Consider the following 27,406-nt stretch of genomic DNA (forward strand, 5'->3'; position numbering starts at 1 on the left):
AAGCTAAATGAACTTCTAAAAAGTATATAACTACCTGAACTGTGACTTAAATCCTTGTATTTTTATTAACTTGATGCTTAAACATGATAGGCTTTGCTTCCCATGGTATTAATCTGTGCAACTCTCTCTTAATCTGGCAGAATGCAAAGTCTGGAGGAATCCCCTGAATCTCTTCAGAGGAGCAGAATATAACAGGTGAGCGTCGCAGAACCTGCTAAATAGGCAAAAGCCTTATAGGAAGATACTCACTACTCATTCTTTTAACTTTTGCCTGGTAGTAATTGTTCTTGTATATGAGTAAGATGCAATTTGGTTGAGCTGCGAGACTTCATGGACCGTAGAGACTGCATTAGTGCTAACAGAGTGAGAAAGATACAAAGACAGAGAGAGGGGATCACCCAGAGACCGCGAGAGAGGGAGTGAGAAACAACCACGTACCAGGGCCACATCAAGGCATTTTGGCGCCCTAGGTGAAGTGCATGTTTCCTGCCCCTCCAACCCTTTCAATGCAGCGATGTAGCTAGAGCCTCATTTAGTGGGTTCGTGAATGGGGCCTATAAGCAGGAGAAGAGCGCTCAAGCGTACTGGCTTGTCGTCCATGCATAGAAGTGACTCTGCTTGAGGCAGGCCTATGCAGTGACTGACACCAGGGATGGACAGAGAAAAATACGTCTTTCCTATACATTACGCAGATGCTAACACTCGGATGAACCACAGTCAGACCCTCTCCGGCAGGCAAACATTATTCTTGGACGGGCAGAGAGAATGACTCCAAACAAACTCCGAGAGTGAATAAATGCACTAGCGCAGACAATCGCTGATGCACCCGGGGATGAGAGCTAGACGGTCTTTGAGTAACACAGTCTCAGACATGCAGAGAAAGAGATACACCGAGACAGCTACTGGCTGTGGGGCAGTGGTGCCAATTGAGAAATTGTCCAAAGACAGTCATAGCGGCTTTATTCCGGGAATGTGCATTCCTCGAGCGACGCTTAGACTTGATAGTGATGTGTATATCATGTCGTATTGATCAAAGCCTAACCTCTGGCAAGGAATTTTTTGTTGGTGATGGTGACAATGAGAACCTGGTGACGAGACTTTTCAAATGACTGGAGCACATGAGTGATGAACATATTCAATTTGTCTCTGTGACCCTCTTGCTGATGGATGCATTGTGATGCTACAGATGTATAGATGGATAAGACGTGCCTCCGACTGATGGCAGGAATGCACATACTCCTGAAGGATAGGGTCTTTGGGTACGATCAGTGTTTATGTACCCCGGTTGGTGATGTAATCTTTTATGAGAATGTGGCGCTACAGCCAGAGCTGCCGACTTTGGAACTAGGGAATCAGGTTCGGGTCTTAGCGTTGGCTCAACATCCTGTGATTCTGGGCAAATCACGTAATCTCCCAGTAACTATCAAAATTTGAATGTGTCCTTGTGTAATGTAACTGGTGCTCATGTAAAGCACTCCAATGCCTCGGCTCAAGTTTGCACTGTATACAACTGCAAAACAATTAATTAAATAGATGGCTTACAGTGGAAATAGGTGGTAATGGGAGGGTGCACAGCTCTTGCCAATGACAAAACACAAGCCCCTGTGGCACAAGGGGTCCTCCATGCCTTCAGCCCTCCACCCGCTCTTTGTAGAGACACCACCGAGCCCAATGCCACTGGATATTATTATTAATTCATACTTGATATAGCGCATGGCTACCCTTTGGCATCCAACGCTGGTTACAACCAATAGCAGAGTACAGTTTCAAGGCAGGTTCTGGCAGAGGCATGTTTTTAATTGCTTTCTGAATGAAAAATGGTGAGTCAATGACAGAAGCTGGATCGGGAGTGTATTCCATAAACTTGTCGCATTGTTTGAAAACACGGCCACCTGCTCGGACTCTCAGGACTTTGGGGACTGTTGCCTGGAATAAATTAGCCGATCTCAGGCTACGGGAGGGCTGATAAAAGGACATCAGAGTAGATTTTTTAGGCCTGTAACCCATAGGGTTTTATGCGCTATGCGTAAATGATTTGAACATTATGCGTTCCTTGATGGGTAGCCAGTGTAGGACTTTTAGTGCCGGTTTAGCCGACTGAGTTCTGGGGAAGTTGTGTAGCGGTCTAGCTGCGCTATTCCGCACCACCTACAGGTTCCTTGTGGTAGCCTTCGGGGGGTGCCAGGTAAGGAGAGATAACAATAGTCCAGCCGGGGCAACACCAATGCTTGAACCATAGTCCTGCGTGCAATTGCCGGAAGCAATGGCAACATTTTCTGCAGTTGCCTTATAATGCCATAGCAAGTAGCTGCTACTTGTACTGCTTGGTGGTCCAACTTTAGATATTAGATGTGCGATATGGGAGAGTTAGTGGCCCCTCTTCACATTCTGCATGGACGGCCCCATCATTATGTGTTATGCCACTGCTTGGAATGAGCGTGATATTGCACATCCCACTGCTAGCTGCATGAAGTTAGTGCCTACTGCAATATCAACCCTGTCCCTGAGCTCAATGAAGAGGGCTTCAGTGCACTTCCTGGAGAGAAATGTCTCTTTTGATTTACCGAAAAGAGTAGATCTGCTCTTAGTTTCCGCGCTGCCTGCATTGCAGTAGTGGACAATGTAATGCCACATACATTCATTATATATCACTGCTTTTGAGCCTCCTCCCTCCACTCCGAGAATGTGTGAAATTTCACTGAACTCTACATGCGATCTCTTTAAAGCCAGCATCCACTAGAATATAACACATTCTTCCACCTGAGAGGTCCATGCACTTTTTTAAAAGCATTGCAACATCTTCTTTCTTTGAATGATTGAACTGGAACTTTATATTCAAAGGGCTGGTACCGCTACATATTTGCAGTAATCTGTGTCCTCGACACAAAAGCCTCTAATTAAAAATGCAAACTCTGACCTTTGATTTAGGATTCGGGGTGGATTTTGGTTTTAAGGTTCAGAACACCATGTAGTTAACATCGGCTATGTCATCCAAAAAGTGCATTGTTGTTTTCTTATCAAAGCAGCATTTAAAATAATGTCAAAGTTTAAATTATTCATGTCTATTAACGCAAATTAGCCTTGTTAATGCAAATTAGCTAGCAAGATACAATAGATCACCAGGATATGCAACATTAGAAAAACACCCAGATACAGCTTCCACAAAAAAAAAACATAATTTTTTGAATAAAACTATCGTGAATTAAAAGTTAGAAGACACTCTACTCAGTATGGAAATAATGTGTATTTTATAAAGCATCGACTTTGAACACCTCTGTTGCAGTGGATAACGGACCTGATTGAAGAAATGTTCGCTGTTTAAATTTCACAAACATATTCCTTCTGGATATTCACACTTTGTGTCACAAATAATATACAATCAGGAGTAAATATTTTACTCTTGGTTAGGCAGGCTAGTCCAGTGATCCTATTATGACATGTCAAGGGTTTGGAAATTAATTGAGACTAAAGCCAGACTTCATTCATATCGAATACATTAATAATCTAATACTCAAAACTTGGGCTTTTGGTGTTCCTAATTACATTTTTACTCCAAAAAGTTTGTTCTAATGTTAAAATGTTCAGTAAATGCTGGAGAAAGAATCTGAGTCGGGTTATTTATTTATTTATTTTTTATTTATTTTATTGGCAGGATGAAATGTATACAAAGCTGTACGCCTACAACCCTTCTCAGGCCGGCATCACATTCAAACTGGTCTGTAAAGTACATAACGAAAAGGCAAATATGGTTCTTGTTACATACACAAATGGGTGCCACCGACGGTGGCCACCGATCCATCATATCTTTAGTATCAAACATCATTTTATTTGAACTTTTTCGCCCCCCCCCCCCCCCCCCCCCCAAAAAGAAAATAACAAAACTCCTACCCCAATACCCCTACTGGTGCTCAGGCTTCGTGGCCGTCTAACAGACCTGTGTGGTGTACCTAGCTCTGGTGAGTGGGCTCCAAAACCACCTCATGGGATTACCTGGACCCAGACTGCCCCTTGATGCTTCCCCCCCTGGTGGAGCCCCCAATCCGTTCCTCCGAAGTCGAAGGGCTACCCTTATGTCCACCCCCCATGTCTCCGATTCGAGTGTGTTCTTCAGCCCTATCCATTTACGCCCGCGCTGCCTAAGATTCTATATCGTCCTGTTCCGACTGCCCGTCCCGTGCCTGCGCTGGGCACTCTTCCACCTGGTCCTTGGAATATATGTAGGTTTGGTACCGTCCCCAGAAGTTCTTGGGCCGGCTCCTGGGTGGGAGCAGCTCGCCAGAGGCTTCTGATTGCGTATTGCAGAACAGCATATCACCAGACCATCTTTTCAGGGTTGGCAAGGGGCCCCTCATCCAGCACATTGCTACCACTCTTTTTGCAATAAGCATGCCCATGTCTACTAGCTTGCGCACTGCCACTGGCACCCTTTTCGAGAATCCAAGCAGGGCGAGGGCAGGGTCTACTGGCAGCTCGAAGTCAACTATATTGCTCAATTCCGCAAATATCAAGTGCCAGAATTTCTGTACTCCCAGGCAAGCCCAGGCCATATGCATAAAGTCTGCCACTGGGGCGTGACATCTCTCGCACTCCGGGGTTTCTCGCAGGCCATATCTGTGCAGCCTCTCCGGCGTGTAGTAAACATGCTGCAAGTATTTAAAGTGTACCAGGCGGTGCCTTCCGTTCAGGGATATACTTCTAAAGTTCGCACAGCAGTATGTCCACATGCTATTGTCTATGTGTGTGTTTAAGCCGCTTTGACAAGCTAAGCGTGCCTTGGTGTATCGCAGTGCAGTGTGATCGTGGCCTATTTTATAAAGCTTCGTTATAAGTTTTTGGGGCGCGCCGTGTTAATGACATACGTCAGCTCCGGAACTTCGGGCGGCTCCTCCAGGTCCGGCCCCAACAGTTCCAGGAATGCACTACGAACCCTGTGGAATTGGAATTGCTGCAGCAATGTAGGTTGTGTCCCTCCCCGCTTGATTTGCTCCCATGTCTTCACACTTCCTTGTTCAAACAGGTCACCCATATTGTGTACACCCAGCTTGCGGAGGGCTCCGTAGACCCCTGTTTCTACTAAAGTGGGCAGCCATGTCGCCCAGTGTATAGGCATGTGCGGGGAGTATAACAGTACTTCATCCTGCATCCGCAGTAGGGAATGCCAGGCATGGTTAGTGGTCATAATAGAGTCTTGTGTCCCCACTCTGCGGTCCATAGGGCCGCATATCGTTGCCGGGAGAGGGGTGGGGTCTGCAAACAATCGTTCCATGATCACGTGCGGGATATCAGTACTCCCGTGTATCCAGGTGTGTAGATGCGTAGCCTGCGCAATTCTGTAGTACCTCTCCATATCCGGGGCTCCCAGGCCCCCTTGCTCATATGGAAGCATTAGTACCTCCCACTTCACTCTGGGTTGTTTGCCGCCCCAGGCCAAGCGGATGAGGAGTTTGGTTAATGTAGCAAAAAAGGCCTTGGATAACACTATCGGGATGTTATTGAAGAGAAATGGGAAGCGCGGGAGCACCACCATTTTCATTATAGCAATCCGTCCCATTACGGATAATGGTAGTTTGCACCAAATCTCCACGTCATCAGCTAGTTTGCTGTATCCCACTCCGTAGTTCTCTCTGACCATCACGTCGGGGTCAGTGTGCAGCATGATGCCTAGATACCGGACCGACTCCGTAGTCGGGTTATTTTAGTTAACATATTTAAAATTAGTAACTCTGACGTTATTCTTAGAGCGCAGCACTGACTGAACCCTCAAAATTTGAATCATTAATTTTATAGGGGACAAACCTCTTTTCAAATATTTTCTTTCTATCAAATTAAAATGTGCTGACCTTTGGTGGCATTCACTTCAAAACCATAACCGATCATTGGAACAGCATTTAGCTGCTTGTCTATCTAGGTTTATCTGCATTAAACTGGAACATATGCAGGGAAGTTTTGGTTTGCTCGTTAAATTTGGAACATATTAATGGTGAGAATAGATCTATTGGCTTTATTTCACTTCTGGAAGGACACTGATCGGTTTAAGCCATATTACGTTTTGGGCTTCTTGAAGTGTCTTTGAACCTTAATTTTGTATCCATACTCTTGACACAACAGAAGGTTATTTTGGTTTCTTCAGGGCCTCTGCGTCAGTTCAAGAATATTCATGTGGATAGTGTCGGTTTGGTTGGTCACTTCGTGACCAGTTAAGGTAAGAAGACATTTTACACAATATGAAGGGGTGATCCTTTCTGGCCTTGAACATTAATTGTATTGGCAATGAACAGTTTAATAGTGTGTGGGATGATGAATTTCAGTCATAGATTTTTCTGACTTTCCATGTTCTTGACTCTGGAGTACAATGTAGGGAAGGTTTTGTATTTAGTGATACCTGGGAATACATTTAAGCTGTCACAGCTGAACCACTCAAACGTTTAGGAGCATCTGTGGCTAAAAGTGGCCTTGATGTACTACTAACACAAAATCTTATTGTGACAATTCTTTGTCCTAGAAGTGATAAAGTATGCCAAATGCATGCCCACCCAACAGGTGTCCACTTGAAAAGGACCCAAGAAGCCACCTATTGAATAAAGGCTGAAAGGATATGGTAACCATTGATACCCAAGGAGTAAATCTCCTGGAGGCATCTTAGTCTGCCATGTAGGATGTTAAGGCAAAAAGAACCTGTTATGTTGGACACGTCTTTAGCACTGGTTAAACTGCTGCTGCAGTCCTCGCGGTGCCTCTAAATCCCGGACCTTGTCATGAAGATGAGGTTAATGGATGGGAAACCCTGTATATATAATGGTAAAGGTATTTTAAGAACCCTTTAGCCTCCTAATGAACTGGAGAAAAGTGTGGTGTAATATACTTGGGATGAGTGGCCAGTGTTAGCGTTCCCTGGGACAACTTCTTGTAATCCTATGGGCCTATTTAGAAAGGCATTTTAGGATATATAGAGTAGTACTCATTTGATACTCTTTTTCTTACTGTTACATGCCTTTGTGACGGGTCCCCAAAACATCTAAAATGGAAATACTTAATGAGTAGTACTATACAGTTATTACAATTAGGAAGGACGGTGCCTTTTTTTGCAGTTTTAGTAATAGAGCTTTGGACATTTCGGGACTGATTAACAAAGGCATGTAAGAGTATGTAAAAGAATACTCCTGTAATACTAAATCCCATACTTATAAACACTTGAATCGGCTCCTAACATACCAAAGTATCCTACTGTAGTGCCAGATTACAAAATGTGTTCTCCTTTTATGGTACAGATTATGAGAGTCTGGGATCTTGGAATTAACAGTCTCTTACCAAAGCACAGAAATTGTGGATTTGAGTGATACAGGCAGAGAACCAGGTATATACATCTTCAACTAGGCATGTTGTGGTAACCTAGAACGAGTCCCTAGTCAATTTTCTTAAAATTTCCTAAATTAACTAGTCTGCCAAGGTTGTCCTTTGAACTAATCATGTAGAATAGAGTCAGATCAACAATAGGTTGCCATCTGGAAATCCCTCCATAATTGAAACTGGTTCGGGATTGAGCAATGTGACATAATTTGCATATTGATCTGTGCTTTCTTTATCACTTTTCATGCACATCACATTGTAGATAGTAGGGAAAACTGAAAGTTTCTGTTAGTGACTGTTTTTCAATATGCTGGAAAAGAAATGGCAGTAATAATACAGAATCTGTGTACAGTTCATATTTTGAGACTTTTGGCTTGAATTTGCTCTGTAAATCAGTAGTAAAGGGACTCTGTGGTTAATCAGTCGTTTTACTGTCAATGTATATGTTAATGCTGATGCATGCAAATGTATATTATAAGTTTGTTTTGCTGCCTTCTAGGTACACGTGGGTAACTGGAAGAGAACCGTTAACGTACTATGATATGAATCTTTCTGCACAGGATCATCAAACTTTCTTCACCTGTGATACAGATCATTTGCGGCCTCCCGATGCAAGTAAGAGCCTGCTGTTTGTATTACTGCCCAATAGAGGTTTTTGCCTGCAACTATTGGCCATCATCATCGTCAAAATAGTAGTGATAGACTAAAGGCTGAAGTCCAGTTCTGTACAGTAGCTTTATTCTTGGGTCCACACCAATTCCTCAGTGCTCTTAAGTAAGAAAGTGGGAAAAGGTTCATTGTCCATGGATATAACCGATTTGTCCAGTGAAGGAACTGGACTGAGAATGGTTTACTCTTGGAACCCAAGACCAACTGCAACACCTTCTCATTCTCAAAGATGTTTTACTTGCAATAAGTATCTTTGTCCTAAACATTAACCTTCCTCTATGTATGTCTCTTATGTAGTGACAGTTTATTGCAATATGTTTTTGTCTTCATGATTTTCCATATTCACAGTGTGCGCCCAAAATTAAATTTGATTTAGGGCAACCAGACCAAGTGATAACATACAGATTGTACCTGTGAGTAAATGTAATTATCGCGGCACAATAATATAACCTTATTTTACAACTGTAAATGTCTGAGTTAGGCGGTTTAATTTAGTTCTCACCATTCTAAGTAAACCAGTCGTTTCATATAGTGACTTTGTCACTCATGGCATGCTTCTAAGAAGCCCATTTTCCAATGTAGAAGGTCAAACAATAACTGGGGGCTAATTGTGTACACTTATTAGTAGTAGCCTTAGATTAAAGGCATGTTAGCCTTAGAGGTGCCATCCAGTGCAGAGAATTTCATCACAAGACCGAAGGCTACATTATGCATTATCCTTTAATAGCAACTCACACAGCCGCACTACATCATAAAGGATAAGTTCTAGAGTTTAGACAACAGTGAACATAGGATGTAACTAGGAGATGATCTGCCTCTTTTAAAAGCGGCTCGCCAGCAGATAAGTCACTACTCCCTATCTCTCTCTGTTTTGCCTTGTTTATCAGCCTTAAGTTTACACTTGTGTATTTGCGGCTTTTATATCTGCCTTAATACCTTTGTTTCATATTATTCGCTATATACATGTCTTTTCTGCATGTTTTTAACCTTATGTAATGAGGGAACGTTCAGCTTGACTTGATATTCATGATTTGTTACTTGTTAAACTGCCTTTGCCGATTATCGTAGGGTGGCGCGGAATTTACCCTCCCCCTCCCTCCCTCCCTCCCAGGACTTCCAATTTATGGTTGTCCGCGTTGTTAACCCTTACCCCGTTCCTGCGCGTCTTCGCGTACTCGGGAGCCTCAAAGTAAAGCTTCCTCGCTCCTTTGCCCTTTCCGTAGACACTCCTGTTCTCCGGTCGGAGCCAAACGGAGATGAAAGGATTTGAGGAACGACCGCTGGCAACGCTGACGCTGCGTGCCTCCCTTGCCTAGCGGCTTTCCTCTCTCCTCGTCTCCGGCGGCTGGGCTCGAGCGCTCGTCTTTAACTGTCGATTACTCTGCCTCAGCCGCCGGAGATAGCTTGCCTACTTCTTTTTAGTGTCTCTTTGCCAAAACTTGCGATTCCTTACATTTAGGGGCGATATTTACTTAGAAGAGTTTTTTCGACTCTACAATCCACTTCCACCCCATTAATTTACATAAAAACAGATTAATATTAATTATTTTATTAAATTAAATGAATTAAATAGATATATAAAGGAGTTAGAGGAGCTCTTGTTCTGAATTTTAATATATAAAAAAAAAAAAAAAAAAAAAGAGGACGGTGGGGAGCGACTTAAATACTTACCCTTTGGTTTAACCTTATTTCCCTTGATTTTTATCGCTTATACCCCGGAACATTTTATTCACCATGTCTGACTTGGACTCGGATGATGCTACCGCAAGCTCTCCTGCACCTATTGACAACTCCCTTAAAAAATTCCTTCAACAGGAAATTAAATCCTGTATGCTGTCCTCCCTAAAAGAGGTCATGTCCTCTAAGAGATCCTCTGACTTACAAGACCTCCCTATTCATACTAAGAGGTCCAAAAAAACAAAACATTGCGAAAGCACTACAGGCCCTGGCGCCTTTCATAGTTCGGGAGGTCCTAGCACCTCACTTTGGATGGGAGGCCACCGCGCCTCACTTGAACATGATGTCCCTCGGGACACTCCCTTGTCCATGGCGACACGAATATGAACGGTGTCCCTCGCGACACACTTTGCAGTAGTGCTAACCAAAAAAACTTTGGTTTTGATTCCTCTTCCTCCTATGGCGACTCCTCCAGAGACCCCTCAGGTGAATTCATCTTTGACCTAGATGAGGTCCAACATGACTTTAACTCCCAACCCGATTCGGAACCCGCCTCTAAAAATACCATCCTTAACCCTATAGGGGAGGAAATGTTCTCTCCCCTTAATATCTCTCGCCCTAACAGCTCGAAGTGGTTCCCACAGGAACATGTCTCCCACTTCGTCACACGTTGGTTGAGGAACCTTCTAGATAGAGATACTAGAAATACAATGAGATCTGAATCTCCCAGACCCTCTATCGATGATAAAGTCTGTCAGACTCCAAACTTGGATCCAGATCTAATTAAATTCTTATTTAAATTAGGCAGAGACCCTAGAAAGGGCTTGGAGAGAGCTCTTAAGGGCTGCCAAGACAGACTTTTGGATGTATTAGGTCCACTTGTTAGAATATTGGACATGGCGGAACAGTCCCACCTCTCCTCTACCCCCTTGAATGTCGATCTTATTCGAGGGTGGAGCCAAAGAGCCGTTGTTCTTCTCGGCAACGCTAATTCAAGTTTAAACATTGAGAGGAGGAGGTCCATTTTGAATAAAATTAACCCCAAATTAGGTGACTTAGCAGAGAAGGAACCCTCTCAAAACCCTAAGGGCCTCCTTTTCGGGGAAGATATTATCAAGGAGATTGGTAAATACGTCTCTACATTCACTGCTCTTGATAGGGCTCAAAATAACCTAAGACGGGTATTTAACACCAACCTTTTTGGTCAGGCCGGCAGAAGGGGTCGATCTTCCGGCAGAGGCAACCAACGACCCTACTCTTCATTCAGAGGAACTGGAAGAGGCTTCTACCCGCCTAGACAACCCTTCTTTCCCCAAAGAGGAAGGGGTCCAAGAAACCGTGGTTCCAGAGGCCGTGGTACTCCCAACACCTCCAATTCTACCAGTAAGTACTTCTCCTTCTTCTTCTTCCCCTCCCATAGTAGGGGGCAGACTAAAACAGTTTTATCATGTTTGGAATTCGATCACCCAAGATCCATGGGTTCTAGAAACCGTCATGGGTTTCAAAATAGACTTTTTACAGATCCCCTTCCAATCACGCCTACCCCAACCCTTGGTCCTTTCTCAAGATCAAGAAAAGATCGTGGAGGAAGAGATTATCTCTATGCTCAAAAAGGGCGCAATAGTGGAAGTTCCCTGGTCCGATGCAAGATTCATAAGCACACTTTTTCTGGTTCAGAAAAAGGACAAAGGGTGGAGACCGGTAATAAACCTTCGAGAAGTCAACAAATTCCTGGTTTATCGTCACTTCAAAATGGAAGGTATCCACCTTCTAAGGGATCTCCTTCTCGAAGGAGATTGGATGGTCAAGTTAGACCTGAAGGATGCCTACTTCACCATCCCTATGTACAAAGAACACCAAGTTTTCCTTCAATTCGCTTGGAAAGAACGTCTTTACCAATTCCAAGCTCTTCCCTTCGACCTCTCTTCTGCCCCTTGGTGTTTTACCAAGATCATGAAGTGTATTGTTACAATTCTAAGAGAAAGGGGTATCCGTCTCATCATCTACCTGGACGATATTCTTATGTCCCAATCCCATTCAGACCTCCTAAGAGATCTAAATACTTCAATGAACTTAATAGAGAGTCTAGGATTCATCATCAACAAAGAGAAATCCATTCTCTCTCCCTGCAAGACCATAGATTTCCTTGGCTTCACTCTGGACACTGTCAAATGTCTTCTTCTTCCTACCAAGAAGATTGCCAAGATCCGGAAGGAGATCAGATCCGTCTTGAAACAAGAGTCTTTGACACTCCGCGAACTAGCCAGACTTCTCGGACTTCTTTCTTCTTCCATCCAGGTCATTTTCCCTGGTCCCCAGGATTATCGCGCGCTTCAGAGAATAAAGAGAAAAGCGCTAAATACAGGTCTCTGGTATGGGGATCTTGTCTCTCTGGACCCAGATGCCAGAGCAGAGCTCTTTTGGTGGCTGGAAAACTTAGACGCCTGGAATGGCAAAGCTATCTTTGGCTCATCCCCGGATTTTGTCCTAGAATCAGACGCCAGTCTTCATGGCTGGGGTGCATGTTTGGAAGACCAGAACACCGGTGGGGTTTGGACCCTTTCGGAATCTTCCCAACACATACATTTTCTGGAATTGACAGCTGGTTTATACGCTCTTATGAGCTTCAAACACTCCATTCAAGGGAGGTCTGTTGTTCTGAAAATGGACAACATTTCTGCTGTGGCCTATATCAATCGTCTTGGAGGAACGAGATCTGCAGATCTCTCCAATCTTGCCAGGAAACTTTGGATGTTCTGTCTGGAACACAAAATTTCCCTCAGAGCGGAATATCTTCCAGGGAAATCGAACATTTCTGCAGACTGGAATTCAAGATTCCTTCTGGACTTCTCAGACTGGAAGCTCAATGTGAACGTCTTCGATACCCTCTTCCACTTTTGGGGTCCCATAGACGTGGACTTATTTGCCAGCAGGCTTACCTTCCAGCTTCCCAACTACTTCAGTTGGATGCCAGACCCCGGCGCTCTTGCTGTGAACGCCTTTCTCCAACCATGGTCCCACTTCCTGGGTTATGCCTTTCCCCCTTTCGCCATGATTCAGAGGGTCCTCCAGAAAGTCAGATCAGAACAATGCCTTCTGATCCTAGTTACTCCCTTTTGGCCGTCCCAAGCTTGGTTCCCGACAGCCCTGGAACTAGCATGCGACATTCCCTTTCTGATCCCAGCGTCTCCAGGCCTGGTCTCAAACGCAGACGGGGAAGATCATCGTCTTATTCTCGAGGGGAATTTGAACCTTCTTGCTTGGAAAGTGTCAGGCAATCTAACGAATTGTCTGGACTTTCGTCGACAGCTCTCTCTCTTCTCGGAGAATCTTGGGCACCAGGAACACACCTTAGGTATAACAACATTTGGAAGAAATGGTTTCATTGGTGCCTGGAAAGGAGTCTCGATCCCGTGGAGGCTCCTGTCGTCAATATTGTAAATTTTCTGGTCGAACAATTTGACAGAGGCCTATCTTATCGTTCTATTAATTGTTTTAGGTCCGCAATCTCCGCGGGCCATTCCCCTATCAACGGTAAATCGGTAGGTAAAAATCCTATTATTTGTAGAGTCCTCAAGGGTATAAGACTGAGGAGACCTCCTAAACCTAAGTATCAGACCCTTTGGGATGTCAAGTGTATTTTAGACCTTTTTTGTTCTTGGCCAGATAACTCTTCTCTTAGTAGAAAATTTCTCTCCTTCAAACTCGCCACTCTCTTGTGTCTAGTTTCCTGTAGAAGAGTCTCTGACATCAAAAGCTTAGATATTTCTAATAGATGTTATGACATGTTTGGTGTTAAGTTTGAATTACTTAGGAGAACCAAAACCATGTCAGATTTTATCTTTCACCCTCGCTTTGACAGTTTCCCAAAACTTTGTGTGGTTGCTTGTATGAAAGAGTATGACGCGAGAATGTCTCTTCTACGCCCTAATGATGCAAACCAACTCTTAGTTTCTTTTGTTAGGCCTTTTAAACCTGTTTCCTCAACCTCCATAGCTAGATGGGTTAAATCTACCATGAGCCTAGCTGGTATTGACCTCTCTAAGTTTCAAGCACATTCTATCAGAGGAGCTATGGCCAGTAAATCCTTTTGGTCAGGCGGTAAACTGGATGATATCCTAAAAGCTGCGGACTGGTCAAATGCTAACACCTTTGCTCGTCATTATTGTAAGCCTATCGAGCATATGTCTGATGTTGTCCTTCGGGGCTACGAACATGCATAATGTAGCCTCCGGACTTGTGATGAAATTGCGATTCTCCTATTAACATGACCAGAGAATCTGAATTTCATTAAAGACACGGAGGCTGACATTATCCCTCCCTCCTCCCTTTTACAACTTTTGATATGTATAATTGAACTTATTCAATATGTATAATTGAGCTTATTCAATTGTTGCTATTCTTTGAATTTTTGCTTATGCTTTATTGTATGCAATTTAAAAGTTTTGCTCTCTAGGCTCTTTTTTAGGGATTTCGTTCTTAATCCTTTTCTTTTCTTTTCAGGTAATTCCGTTTAACCCTGTGATGCTTCTTTTCGATTCATTGACTTTCATTTCAAGATGTTTTCAAGCTCTAGTTGGACTCCTCCGTTCTTCAAGTTCTTTCCTGCTGTGATGCTTTTAAAAGAGGCAGATCATCTCCTAGTTACATCCTATGTTCACTGTTGTCTAAACTCTAGAACTTATCCTTTATGATGTAGTGCGGCTGTGTGAGTTGCTATTAAAGGATAATGCATAATGTCAGCCTCCGTGTCTTTAATGAAATTCAGATTCTCTGGTCATGTTAATAGGAGAATCGCAATTCAGTGCTCAGTCCAGCATGTGTAACAATCAACAAAAGTCGTTCTAGAATGTATGTTTGCTGATGTCAGCTGAGGTTTTGAGATCCATTTTGACATTCAGTGGATGGCCCCTTTAATGTAATAGAGGGCGATAAGGAAGTAGTACCTCTATAAACCCCTTCCTCTTCTATAGGCTGAGGTGCACACCACTTTCAAGGTCCAATCCAGTACGCCTTAGTTAACTGTGAATCCTGCTCACTAAGTGGGCTGTCACAAATACCCGCTAGTGCTAGCATGCCTTTAAATATGCTTTTTTTATGAGATTAGGCTTGGACAATGCTTGCCATTGGCTTAGTTCATTTCCTTTGGAGGTATTTCCCCCACGCCCAACCATGCAGTATAAGGGGGGGGATTCGAAAGAGCTACATGGAATCGCTTCCTTGGTCAACTGCTGCTAGGACAGGAAGAGCAGCATGCTGGATTACCTAAAGAGTAGAGTGTAAGAGTCAATTTTTAGTCAATGGCTGCAGATGCCTGAAGAGCACGTATAGAAAATACTAGATAATACAGGTATGGTGGACCTGCTTTACTGAGAAGAGGAAATGAGTCTTGCTCCTCACTAAAGAGGTTGGGGGGAGGATGAATGTAAAGGTAATGAGTCTAGTTTCTTTCTTCTGTTATAGTTCCATTTGAACTATGTATTTTTTGCTGCTAGCCACTAATGGAACAGGGAGGGGAATAGGAAAAATACACTTCATGCTGTTGCAGGTAGCAAATAACAGTTGCAAATAACCACTTCAGGAGCATTAGGAGGGCCATCTTCCTGCTTAATATTTTATTCACTGGAGGATCCCTGTCTGCTAATGCATCCTTCCCACATGCATGTCTAGCCTGCTGAAGACCAGTTCCAAATTAAAGGTAAAAAAGCTAGATTTCCTTGAATGCCTTCAGGTGCTGTCAAATCAGTAATGCCAGGCCTGGTGATTCCCAGCTTTAACTGCATAATCATGCCTTTCTTCAAAGCATGTGGACAAATCACTTTCCAACTGACTCAAACAATATATTTCCCACAACTGAACTTTTTACTGTGAAATGCACGTGTCTTCTGGCATTACTACAAGCGGCTTCTGCTGAAGGCAAGGCTATAATCTTGTTGAGTGACAGTCAAATAGCAAGATAACATGCCATGTAATTGCTACAAGCTAGCAGGAATGCAGCACACAAATGTACAAGCAATAGAACTTAAACATATTCTTCATGCCTAGTTGTCTTTACACCATGAATATCCTGCAAGGAATCTGCCCTTGTGTTGTGTTGCGAGGCTCTTCCAGATAAGTTTCTGCACTGATCAAGCGAAGTGTTTGGGGTGAGAGCAGCAGGACCACCTTCACTGTTCCCACAAACTCCATCTTCTGACTTGGTTGCGCCACCCTTTCCACGACACATAGCATGTTGTCAGGATTCTTGGGAGCCAGGCCATCATCATTTTTACGGGATTATTGAGGGGTTTATAGTGGAGCTCAGTGCTCACGCTGCCGTCCTCATCGGCTGCCAAGCCACGCTCCCGAGCCAGGCCATCATGACCGCTCGGAGCTGGTGCTCCGTGTTGAACCTTCCCCTCGACTTCCCGAGCGGACATCCCGCTGCGCTGTTTCCAAGCCTAGAGCGGTGTTTTTGCAACCGGAATGCTGGCTGATAACAGGATGATCCTTGTCGCCCTTCTCCGAGAGCAGCGAGACGAGCGGGGCACCTGGAGTGAGCACCGAGACCAACCGAGGTGGGAGCTCCCTCGGTGCCAGTGAGAGGGGGCGCGTTGCCACGTCATTTGCCGTGTTGAGGGAGAATTGCGGAGAGCAGCTTGCCATCTCCTGTGGTGCTGCACATTGGAGTCTGGGCGATTTTGTCAGCTGTGCAGATGCTGCCAGTTGGTTATGAGGAGCACTTCGTTGTGAGGCCATTTTTAATCTCCACAGCGATCTCCTTGTGGGTGGTGCCTGACCCTAAAATGGCAGCTAGTTGGGGACTGTGAAGAGTGTCTTGTCTTTTCCTTGGGTGCTGCGCAAATGAGAACTAGGGGTTTTGGACTATCGTTGATGAGCCTCTACACGCAGATTAAGAGGATTGTTTCATTGAGGGGGCTGTTTTTGTCACCACGACGATCTTTACATTAACAAGTGGCTCAAATGCCTCTGCCCCTGCGTTTTAGACCTGATTGCAAGATGGCCGCCCTCCCACCTTCCTTCTGGGCTATATAGATTCATTGGGGCTGCCTGAATTCGACCTTTCAAGGACTCGTCTCCCTTGCCTGACTTCTAGGTGGCCGCCTCAGTGAGACCCTCCATGATGCTCTTTCCTCCCCTGGTCTATAATCATTGATCATCATCTGGACATCGACCAGCCCTCACCGACCCTGTTTCCCACCCACCCACCAGGACCTTCACTATGAGAACTTTCCTCTGCAGCTGAAACCTAGCCATTTTGACTAATGCCCGGTGGAGTTACCTTGCGAGCTGAAGGGGAGATGGACTTTGGATTCCCTCCTTGACAATCACCTACCCAGTCGGACTTTGGGCAAACTCTCCTGCGCCTCCCCTGACCTTATCTCCTCCCTCCCCCTTCCCCCCTACCCTACCCTGCTCTACTCTGCTCTTTCCAGCTACTTTCCATACCTGTCCTTGCCCTTAGTCCCCGCCCTGTTTATTTGGGAAGTTTCCCTCGCCACTTGATACCTAGCTATTTTGACTGATGCCGGTAGAGTTACCTTGTTTAGCTAAAGTGGAGATGGGCCGTGGATTCCCTCCTTGGATGCCACCTACCCAGTCGGTCTTTAGACAGACTTCCTTTCGTCTCTCCTGTCGTCTCTTTCCTCATCCTCCCTCTTCTCACCTCCCCTTTCCCCCTCCACTATTTTTTCTCTCCTTTCTCTCCTCTCTCAATGTATTGCTTATTTTTTGACGTAATTTGTGATCATTTTCTGTTACATTGTGGAACCTAACGTAAAACGCTCTGATACCTTCGAGTCTAGCCAACGCTATACAAACACTATTAAAATAAACAAATAAATGGATTTGAGCTGGGTTCTGCATTTCAGCTTGTGCTACTTACTTTATATTATGGAGTGGGCAGACTTTGATGAATATTGGAGAGGTTATATTTATAAATGTTGAGTACAATTGAAACACTTGCATATGCCTGAAATGGTAGTGTCTGAGTTTCTGATTCCATGTGTGATGTGTGCTTTCCTTTTAAAACTGAAACATGTATTGAATCGATTACATATGGTTTTCCAAATTTTGATTGACCTGCACCTAAATAATTGTTGCGATTCTTATCACAGGGTTAAATACTAGGGAGGAATTGCATCCTGCCACAGCTCCTATGTCTGGATTTCCTCAAATATTTTTGTGCTTTGAACTGTGAGGCTAATTCTCAGGCGCTCCCGGAACTAAAGACCACCTTGACAATTCTTCGGTTTCCTTCTCTCCTTCACTTTACAGCAATGTAAGCCTTTTATTCAGTTCCTCAAGTCTGGTCCCAACTTGAGAGAGGACAGACAATCTTCTGCCCTTTATGCAACCCAACTTCAGCTCGATGAAGTCTTTGTGCTCGAAATTAGTGGTTCATTCCATTTGTGGCTGACATGGTCTTCTGATTTCCTCGTAAAGTGTCACTAGGGGCTCAATCAGCCACTCATAACTAGTGTAGTGATTGAATCTTTTAGTGAATTCAGTTGGATTCAAGTTTATCATGTTTAGGGTCCTTCAAGCTCGCTGTACAGTCAGGTTAGCATGTTTCATCTTTAACAAAAGAAAGTGAAACATATCCGGAAGAAGACATTTACATCATCCTCAAATCGAAGGCATCTTGAGAACACCAATATTTTCCTTAACTTGAAACCAAATGATGATAGACCTCTACTATATCTGGCTCTTTCTCAAGCATTGTTCTGTAGATTTGGATTAAAATACTACTTAGAAATAAGGAAGTGCTTTTCTTTAACCACCTTCAAAACCTGTCTGAGAAATCACATGCCCCTAACTCAGGTTAACACGTCATGAGCCTCTCCTCTGTCGGGTAAAGGACATATGACTTTCTCTTGCCTGAATCAATTTGCCCAAGTAGATGTTTGAATTTTTGCTTCTGACCCAATATGTACTGCAATCCTGGCTCCCAACAACTTCTTTTCCTTTCTTCCTCTCCAGCAACATACACTCTTTAAATTGATAGGTTTTCTCTTTCTCTATTGTCCACTCTTTGTAAAACTTATGACATTAAATCCTTTTTCATTTCCTTTCTCCGTAAAGGAATTAACTTTCCTCGACTGCCTTGTACAAGTACAAGCCTTGTACGACTCATACCTGTTTGTAGTAACATGGCACTGGATTAGCCCATTCCCTTTCTTTGGCTGGAAGTGCTATTTATTAATTGCAAAATAATGTATACACAGTCTGGAATACCTATCGCAGTCTGTCTACAATCTTCTTTCAGAAATGTGATTGTGTGCTGACGTTACCCTGCATCACGTCTCTGTAAAGTGCTGTCAACATCCCTTGGGATAATCTTATAAAAAAATATTTTAAAGAAAATAATAAATCGAGACCCTTGGCTATTGGGAAATGTCTCAAACGTAGACAATTTGCAATATTGTAAAGACTTTTCACTATAAATCCAGCTTCTTTTTTGAGGGAGGTTACATTTGTGGTCTTATGACAAGAGTGATCCCTAGATTTTAATGTGGCTTGGTTAAATTAGTTATCTCTCTGTCTCACAAGTCAAATCATGACTCGATATAGCAGTGATAGCACTGAAACTGCGGCAGGGTAGATCTAGAACAATAAAGGATGATAAACATCCACATTTTGTTCATTGTATCGCGTTACCAAGGATTCTTTTCCAAAGTGGAGGTGTATTCAATCAACAACCATATAGGGGTTTACTCATTTTGTTAAGATTTGTACATTTGGTGCACTGCAATGATGTTTAAATCGACAACAGTATTTTATATACCTAATTTTGAATCTTCCAAATATGTTTTACGTGTCACTACGCAAGGAAGTGCCTGCTCCATTTTTAGGTCTCGCCTGCGAGCGCATGCACTTGCATGTGCTCACATGTGCTCTCACTTGCAAGAGAGATTGTTCACAACAAGGGACTTGCAGCCTACCCATTTCTTAACATTTGTTAACTTCATTGTCACTCTTGTATGTTGCCTTCTAATTGGCCAGCACATGCTGGCTCCACTTCCTCTTCTTTCAGTTCTAGCAAGGAGCAAGTACTGACTTCTTCAGCTTGATTGCAGTGCTTCTGCTAATCGCTTTGTAAAGGAGGCACTGCTTTAATTTTTTTTCTTCCATGTGGTTCTTGCCATTTGTAGCTATGTTTTACTATGAATTATGCCAACAGCTATTATCTGCTGTTATTGTGACAACAGATGTTATCTGATTCCAAATGTATTTGCACTAAGACATGGTAATGGGCGCAATTACTTTCTTTATGTGATAGAAATTTTTGCCAGATGTCATATTTTTTATTGTTGTTACGCATCGGGAGATTCAGATTTGCTCAGAATCACAGAAGTGTTGTGCTGAGGCCTTACCAGCATTGGCAAAGCCAATAGGTCTCGCCTTTGGGACTGTTGGCTCCGCCATTACCTTTTTCTTATGTTGTACATTATGGGCTTTTGAAAATTTGGCAACTATTTGTAGCCAAGCTATATAGCAGCGTGGCTGCTGTGCCGCACGGCTAAAAAAATAATTTAAAAAAGGACTACGATGCATCTAATGCTGGTTCACTTAAAAAAAATGCACATTATACCTGGCTGCACCATAGCGCTTCTTAAAATGAGTTTTAGCCACACTGCAAAGCATCCATGCTGCGTACAGCATGGCTACAAAACATTGCCAGAGCTAATAGCGGTCATAGGCGGGACCTATTGACTTTACCAACCCTTGTTTCTCTGACTGAGGCAGACAGCCAATGTCAAGAACATTTTCTTCTGACCAAGCTGTCATTCATGTTCCAAAATCAATTCTGCCATGCTCCTGTCTACCATCAATGTGTCTATACCTCCTCTGAGGTATTAAGCACTATATGAATGTAATTGCAGTACAAATGTGACTGCAGTAAACATCCGGTTTGGAGCACAGGTAGTTTCTAACATTTATCTCTACTAAAAGACAAGTTTGGTTAAATAGTTATGGGAATCCACGCTGAATCTGACCTCGAATAGTAAAGTGATCAAACTCTGAGCAGTGTAAACACGCTCTAAATTAATTATAATCTTGGCCCGTTCTACTACAATCATTACAGACGTAATTTTTGCAAGAACAGTTTGATTTTGATGTTATCAAATCAATGGAACACATTTCATCAACCTAAGGAAGAAAGGTGGATTTCTTCCAACCACTTCAACTTGTGAGCAACATCTGTCAGAAGGTTCCATTTAGTCTTGTTCATTATTTTGTGTGAAATAGCTGAATTCTTTCCGAAATTGCTCTTGGAAGCATGACCCCAAACCTTGATGAAAGGTGCAGTGCTGGGTGCCTTATTGGCCAGGCTGCATTACTATTCGAAATTTACACAGGATCCGTGCTGCGCCCACTCCAGCTCTTTGCAGTGTGCCAGATGCATCAACCTGGCACTGCTCAGAGACTGATCGCAAGGATTCGCAGAAATACAGTGTACCTATGAACTACATGCAGACTGTTTGTAAAGTGTAGCCTTTCAGTGGTATGTCACGAATACTGTAAACAGACACTTCTACTGAAGCCTCACGCTAATGTTGTTTTGCTAAATTGTGCTCATTACTCAGACTTTTCACTCATAGAAAAGTAAGGTAAATGGTGTATAGTTTGCATCTCGTTTAATTTTAGCGTCGGTATTTTAAACTGATTAATTTTTGTAAATTGGTAATCTTGATCGACTGAGATACTCTGTTCTGTTTTTTGACCAGTAATGCAGAAAGCCTGGAGAGAAAGAAATCCTCAAGCCAGAATTTCTGCAGCACACGAAGCATTAGAGTTAAATGAGTAAGTGACAAATTACATGAACTTTATTTAGCACCTCTTCCAAATTCTTGAGTCCGGTTTGATTATTGTGAGGTATATACATAAGTATATTCATATTGGACTTTTTAACAACATTTGTGGCATATTGTTTGACAAAATGTACATTAAATGAGGCGATGCACTCTTGCTGGGTAGTTAAGGTATTAAAAAGACTAGCACAAGGATGACAATGTTCTTACTAAATTTCGACATGTAAGATGCCGAGCTTTTTAACTGTGGAATGTTCTTTTTGTATTAATGGGCTATGTGCAAGTAAATATGTGGCTTCAGTAAATTAAACAGCTCTTTGTGATTCGTTTGTTAAATTCTGTATCTTTATTCACATTCCATTTAATTAAAGCCCATCATTTCCACTGTGCCGCTGTATGATCAATTACATATCTGCTCAGGCGCCTACACAATTCTGTTGTGGAGGTTGAAATGGAGAGCTACACATTCCTTGTGAATTGACTATCTGCCAGGGCCTTGGGATGCTGTTGGCTACCTGAGCATCATGTGTTGTACATATTGCAAGACCTCTAACCCACCGAGTCTGCATTGCTACCATAAGGCCTGCCTATAGAACCAACTTTTCCATCTTTGCTTCCTGCTGTTCTTAATTATGCTTGTTTTGTGTTGACAGTTGTGCCACTGCATACATTTTGTTAGCAGAAGAAGAAGCGACAACTATCATTGAAGCAGAAAAGCTGTTTAAGCAGGCACTGAAGGCAGGCGAGGGATGCTATAGGCGAAGCCAGCAGCTGCAGCATCACGGAGCGCAGTATGAAGCCCAGCACAGTAAGACTCCACCCACATTCATTCATCTTTCTTCTAACCTGTAGAATGAAGCCCCTATTCATTATTTCACTTTATTCTTAGAGAAACGTCCCTCTAAATGTGTTTCTGCTCTGATAGGAACACAGGGTTTCTTAAATTGTTTGTTGGGCTAGTAACATGCGCGCAACCTTGGTGATGAATTATCAAGTTTCTTTTTAATCTTCTTTATTCAATTTCATCTGGCAGCCAACGCGTTTCGTTCAAAAGAACTTCGTCAGGGCGTATTCACGTATTCGATAAACACAGACCTCTATCTTGTCCATCGTAACTTCGTACCTGGTGTATTAACGGCTAATGTGCCACGATAACAGCGTGCTCCCAACAGCAATAGGGTATCAACTCGTGTGTTCAAAGGACGAACAACTTGATACTGGATGGACATTTTCCTTTAAATCCATTTATACTTTAGTTATTGAAGTACGGTGGTGCAGTCCACAGTGGGTGGAATTTTTGAACTTGATCATAAGTGATCGCCCCTTGGGGACAACAGGGGCAGTATATTCATATTGGACTTTAGATACAATCATAGAACATGCTGTGACACTGCACAAAGTAAATTTACAATATTGCACTTAAATGCTAACTATTACAAATGATCAACACTCTGCTGTAAAAGTTGTTAGATCGGTTGAGCCACACTACTTCAGCAGCTGTATAGAGTAATCTCTCCTGAACACCAGTGGTGGACTTCAGGGACTTTAGAGATGCACAGTACACTCCTCTCTTCAAGTAGTGTTGGACTTGGCCCTTTTTGCAGGGTCATCCCTGAGCTTTTTGTCTTCCTCCTATATTTGTTCTGACCTGTTGGCTATTTTATAACTCTTGGCACTTTACCACTGCTGATCAGTGTTAAAGTGCATATGCTCTCTCTACTGTACAGGAATGTATTGATTAATGGTTCCATGATTGGATATTTGGTTTACTTGTCAGACCCTAGTACAGTGCACTGAGTGTGCCCAGGGCGTGTAATTCCAAATGCTGCTAGTGGGCTTGCAGCACTGGTTGTGCTACCCACAGAAGCGGCCTTATAAAACGTTTCTAAGGTCTGCCATTGCAGAGCCTGCGTGCAGTCTGGTACTGTCATGCTGACTGGGCAAGTGCACCCACTTGCCAGTCCCTAAACCTTCTCTTGACTTAATATTAGTCACCCCTATGGTAGGCCCACGGGCAGGATGCATTATAAGTATAAGGTAGGACAAGCCCTGATGTGTATGGCATGTCCTAATAGTGAATTACAGCCATTTTCGTTTTTCACTATTGCAAGGCTACCTGTTCTCCATAGGCCAGAATGGGCTGTTAGAATTATTACACTTTATAATCCTAACAGACTCCGAGAACATTGTAGAAATTCGAGTTTAATATGCCTGGACTCAGACTAATAAAATACATCTTTTAGTGAAGTTTATTTTAATATTCTGTATTTGCAAATAACACTTTTAGAAGGTAGGTATTTGCTTGCCTAACCATTTAAGCCTGCCTCTGGTAGGTTGTGTACTCCTTGTCTAGAGTTTGAGTGACAGGGCTGGGGGATTCCAGGAGACAGAATGAGTCAGCCCAGTGGAGGGAGGGAGGAGTTTCACCTGGGACATGAATAGGACCGTGCCCGCCCCCCACAGTGCTGGCTCAACCCCCTGTGGTGCGTCTGATGTGTCTGCCCTGCACACTGAAAGAAGAGAAGGAAGACAGTCAACAAAGTTCTCCAGGGCTGTACTTGCCTTCCACAATGCTGGCTCCACCTCCTGTGGGGCGTCTGATGTTCCTGCCCTGCACTGTGAAAGGAAAAGAGAAGTCTGGTAAACAGAGTGCTTCAGAACTGGCTTGAACTGGGCACAGGCCCATCTCACCTCCGAGAACAAAGGATTTTGGAGTATAAGTATTGGGACCCTGATCCCATGAAAATTAGATCCATTCTGGACTTATAAGAAGAAACCTCTGCTGAGGAGAAAGATTCTGAAGAAACTGAGGAGAGACTATTCCCAAGCTGAAGTGCTGCTTGGGGGATTGGCCTGCAGTGGTTGCCTGACTGCCAAAGAGAGGAGAAAGAACTTTGTGGACTTTTCTTTCAACTTGTGCAAAGATCTCCAAGGGCTTGAAAGCGAGCTTGCCCCTGACCGAAGTCCCAGGACCAGTGGACTTCACCAGCCTTTGTGAATTGCTGCTGGAAACAAGTGGCTACAGAGGCAGGGAGCTGTGACCGACTCTCATGACCGGCCCGGTGTCCTGTAGGCACCGCACCAAGCAAGGTCCGCCTCGAACAACGCAACCTCTGCGGTCACCGACTCCGTCCTGACCCCGTCAACGAGCCGTAGCCTGCACCGCGACTGGAAGGACACCGCGAATTGCAATGCCTCGTTACACCGAATCGAACTGGTATGACCGACGCAGTCACTGCTACTGACTTAGAGTCCTGTGATCGCACCGGAGTTGGGCACCGCCTCGCACGCTTCGCAGCACACCGCCCGACTCGCACCGCTATCCAGACTGACCAACGCCAGCTCCCGAACTCCGGCTCTGTCGCCACACCGTAAAGCTGGAAGCACCGCAACAAGCAACGTCCGCCTCGAACAGCGCAAGCTCTGCGCTCACCGACGCCGTCAACGAGCTGTAGCCTGCACAGCGACTGGAAGGACACCGTGACCTGCAACGTTTTCTTTTTCTACACCGCGACGAACCCCGGAACCGGCTCGCACATCCGTGCCAGCCGCCTCAAGGAAAAGGTACTGTGACGGAGTCTGTCGACATTTCGGTGGGCTCGACCGCCGCAGTCCGCTGGATTTGTTAGACTCTGTGTTCTTTTCAGCAACTCTGTAGTCGGGCAAGGCTACCCACTCACACAGAACCTTGAATTAAGCTGAACTCTTGAAACTGAATTGTACTGTGGATTCTTTTTGTCGTTTATTGGTCTTGTGATAACTCTATATAAAGTATACTTATTTTTTATATAAAACCTGTGTGGTGTCCATTTGGAGTGTTGTCACTGGGTTACTGTATGTGGTCACAACTGCTTAATTACATCGCCTCTGAAATAAGCCTTGACTGCTCGCGCCATGCCGCCTAGAGGGTGAGCAGGGGTTATTTTGCGAGAGTAATTCCCTTGCCTTGACTAGAGGGTCCCTGCTTGTCACAAGTACCTACCTGTGCCAACCAGAGACCCCCCAATTGTAACAAGCAGGCATAATACTAAGATTACTAAGCTATTCTTACATCAATGTCTCCGAATGTTATGATGCTGATATGACTTAATCTGCCTGGGTTGACACACCTTGCAGAAGAACAGGCTTACTTTTTAAAAGCAAATGTTTTTATTAAATTTAATGACAATCATACAGATGGTACCGATTGATAATATTGACTGGTTACTCACATCATGGAACATTGTACAGAGGTTAGCAAAGCATTTACATTAATTAGTCACATCTCTGTCGTCAGTTCTGCGCATTTCCAACTCCACCATTGGGGATATACATATGTCTCCACGATAAACATTCCATTTGGTCCATTTTCTGCCCCCTTTTTTGGGACATCCCCTGGTTATGAAAACTTCTTTCCCCGCAATCATGCATCCATCTAATTTGTTCACCCACAAAGAAGTGGAAGGTTGTCTCGCACCCCCCCCCCCAACCCCTCGCCATTTCCCTCTTTACCAGTGTGTATCCCAACGTCACTAGCTGTTGTTCGATTTCGGTAAGGTCAGTTGCGGCCCAGATGTTTAATAATCCCAGTTGTGGTGTCAGCACTACCGTCTTTCTCATTACTGTCTGTATGTGATTTGTGGCTTCCTCCCAGAAATTATGCAGTCCCGGGCATTCCCAAAGAGTATGGTAGAAGGTAGCCAGCTGTAGGAAGCCCCTCAAACAGAGGTCATCCGGCCTTGCGCTTATTTTAGCCAAGGCTATCCCTGTCATATAGGACCAGTGTAAAATCCTAAACTGTATCAGTCTAAATCTGAGTGTGATGGCCGCTTCTCTAGGGGACATGAGGGCCAATTGCCAATCCTCCTCATCAATGGATCCCAAGTCTCTCTCCCACTGCTACTTAAGCTTACGAAAACTATCGGGCAGATTATTGCTAACTTTTTTATATGCTAAAGATATGGCTTTGGAGTATAGTGGCTCATCCAGCAAGCGATCCTCCAGTGGCAATGAGTACGGTATGTTCTCAGAGTTTGGAAAGCCCGCCTGTAAGGCGTGTCTTATTTGTAGGTATCTGAAAACTTCCCCTGGAGCCATTTTGTGATGCCTTTGGAGACTTGGGCAATCTCAGAAGTTGCCCTTTGAGGCCTGCCTTCCCTTGAATATGTTGTGGTAAATATCTGCTGTGTGTTTGTTTCAGGTCAATGACACCCGTCTAAGAGTTGCAACCAACTTAGTGTTGAATATTTTATTTCAGTTATAACTTCAGGACACAAAATACGTAAAAATATCTTTTAAAAAATACATTTAACTGATCAGCAAGCGAAAAGAAATGGAAGATGTGCTACCCTCATTTAAAAACGTAAATTTGTATTGTATGTCTTCTTATAGAAAATAATTTATGCAGCACTACAACTAGAGTGGAAACACAACACAAGAAATATCCCACACCAGTTTAGAAAAATAGAGTAAAATGTAATTAATTATTAACACCAAAATGAAAAATAAAATCCAATTAGTAAAACCGGAGATTTGCAATTTTAAAGATTTGTTTTGCTATGATGTTACTTTGTAGCTAATGATTCTTGTGTATGGTTCTTGTGTATGAGGCAGTGCCTACTTCAGCACTCTAGACTATATAGAACATTGTAAAGATTAGAGAGAAAATGTATTTCGTACTGTAAGTTGTCACTAAATGTGCTTCACAGTGATGGGATCAGTCGTGCTCTTTTGAGTTTTAAATTTGAACCTGCTGGTGGAAATAGGCTTGTTATTGATGATTTTCCGATTATATTTCTTGACGTGGAAAGAATATTAACAGTGAGATAAAACTAGGTAGACACTAGAGAGTACTACTTTAAATAGAAAAAACTGTGCCCTATCTCTCTGTGCAGTCTATTATTTTATTTGTATTTGGC

The 27,406-nt window shown here is 43.5% G+C and overlaps 1 protein-coding gene across 8 annotated transcripts in view; it reads left to right on the top strand.

Moving 5' to 3' along the window:
- The window catches only part of ST7 (suppression of tumorigenicity 7), a 579,549-nt gene that overhangs the window by 399,081 nt on the left and 153,062 nt on the right, over positions 1-27,406 (top strand). For all 8 annotated transcript variants that reach the window (XM_086919396.1, XM_086919395.1, XM_086919397.1 and 5 more), the window contains exons 4-7: positions 141-195; positions 7,847-7,962; positions 21,426-21,501; positions 22,163-22,317. In XM_086919396.1, the coding sequence (XP_086775522.1) occupies positions 141-195; positions 7,847-7,962; positions 21,426-21,501; positions 22,163-22,317 (402 nt within the window). The remainder of the gene's footprint in view (positions 1-140; positions 196-7,846; positions 7,963-21,425; positions 21,502-22,162; positions 22,318-27,406) is intronic.

Source organism: Lissotriton vulgaris, chromosome 1_1, assembly GCF_964263255.1.
Source record: "Lissotriton vulgaris chromosome 1_1, aLisVul1.2, whole genome shotgun sequence".
NCBI lineage: Eukaryota > Metazoa > Chordata > Amphibia > Caudata > Salamandridae > Lissotriton > Lissotriton vulgaris.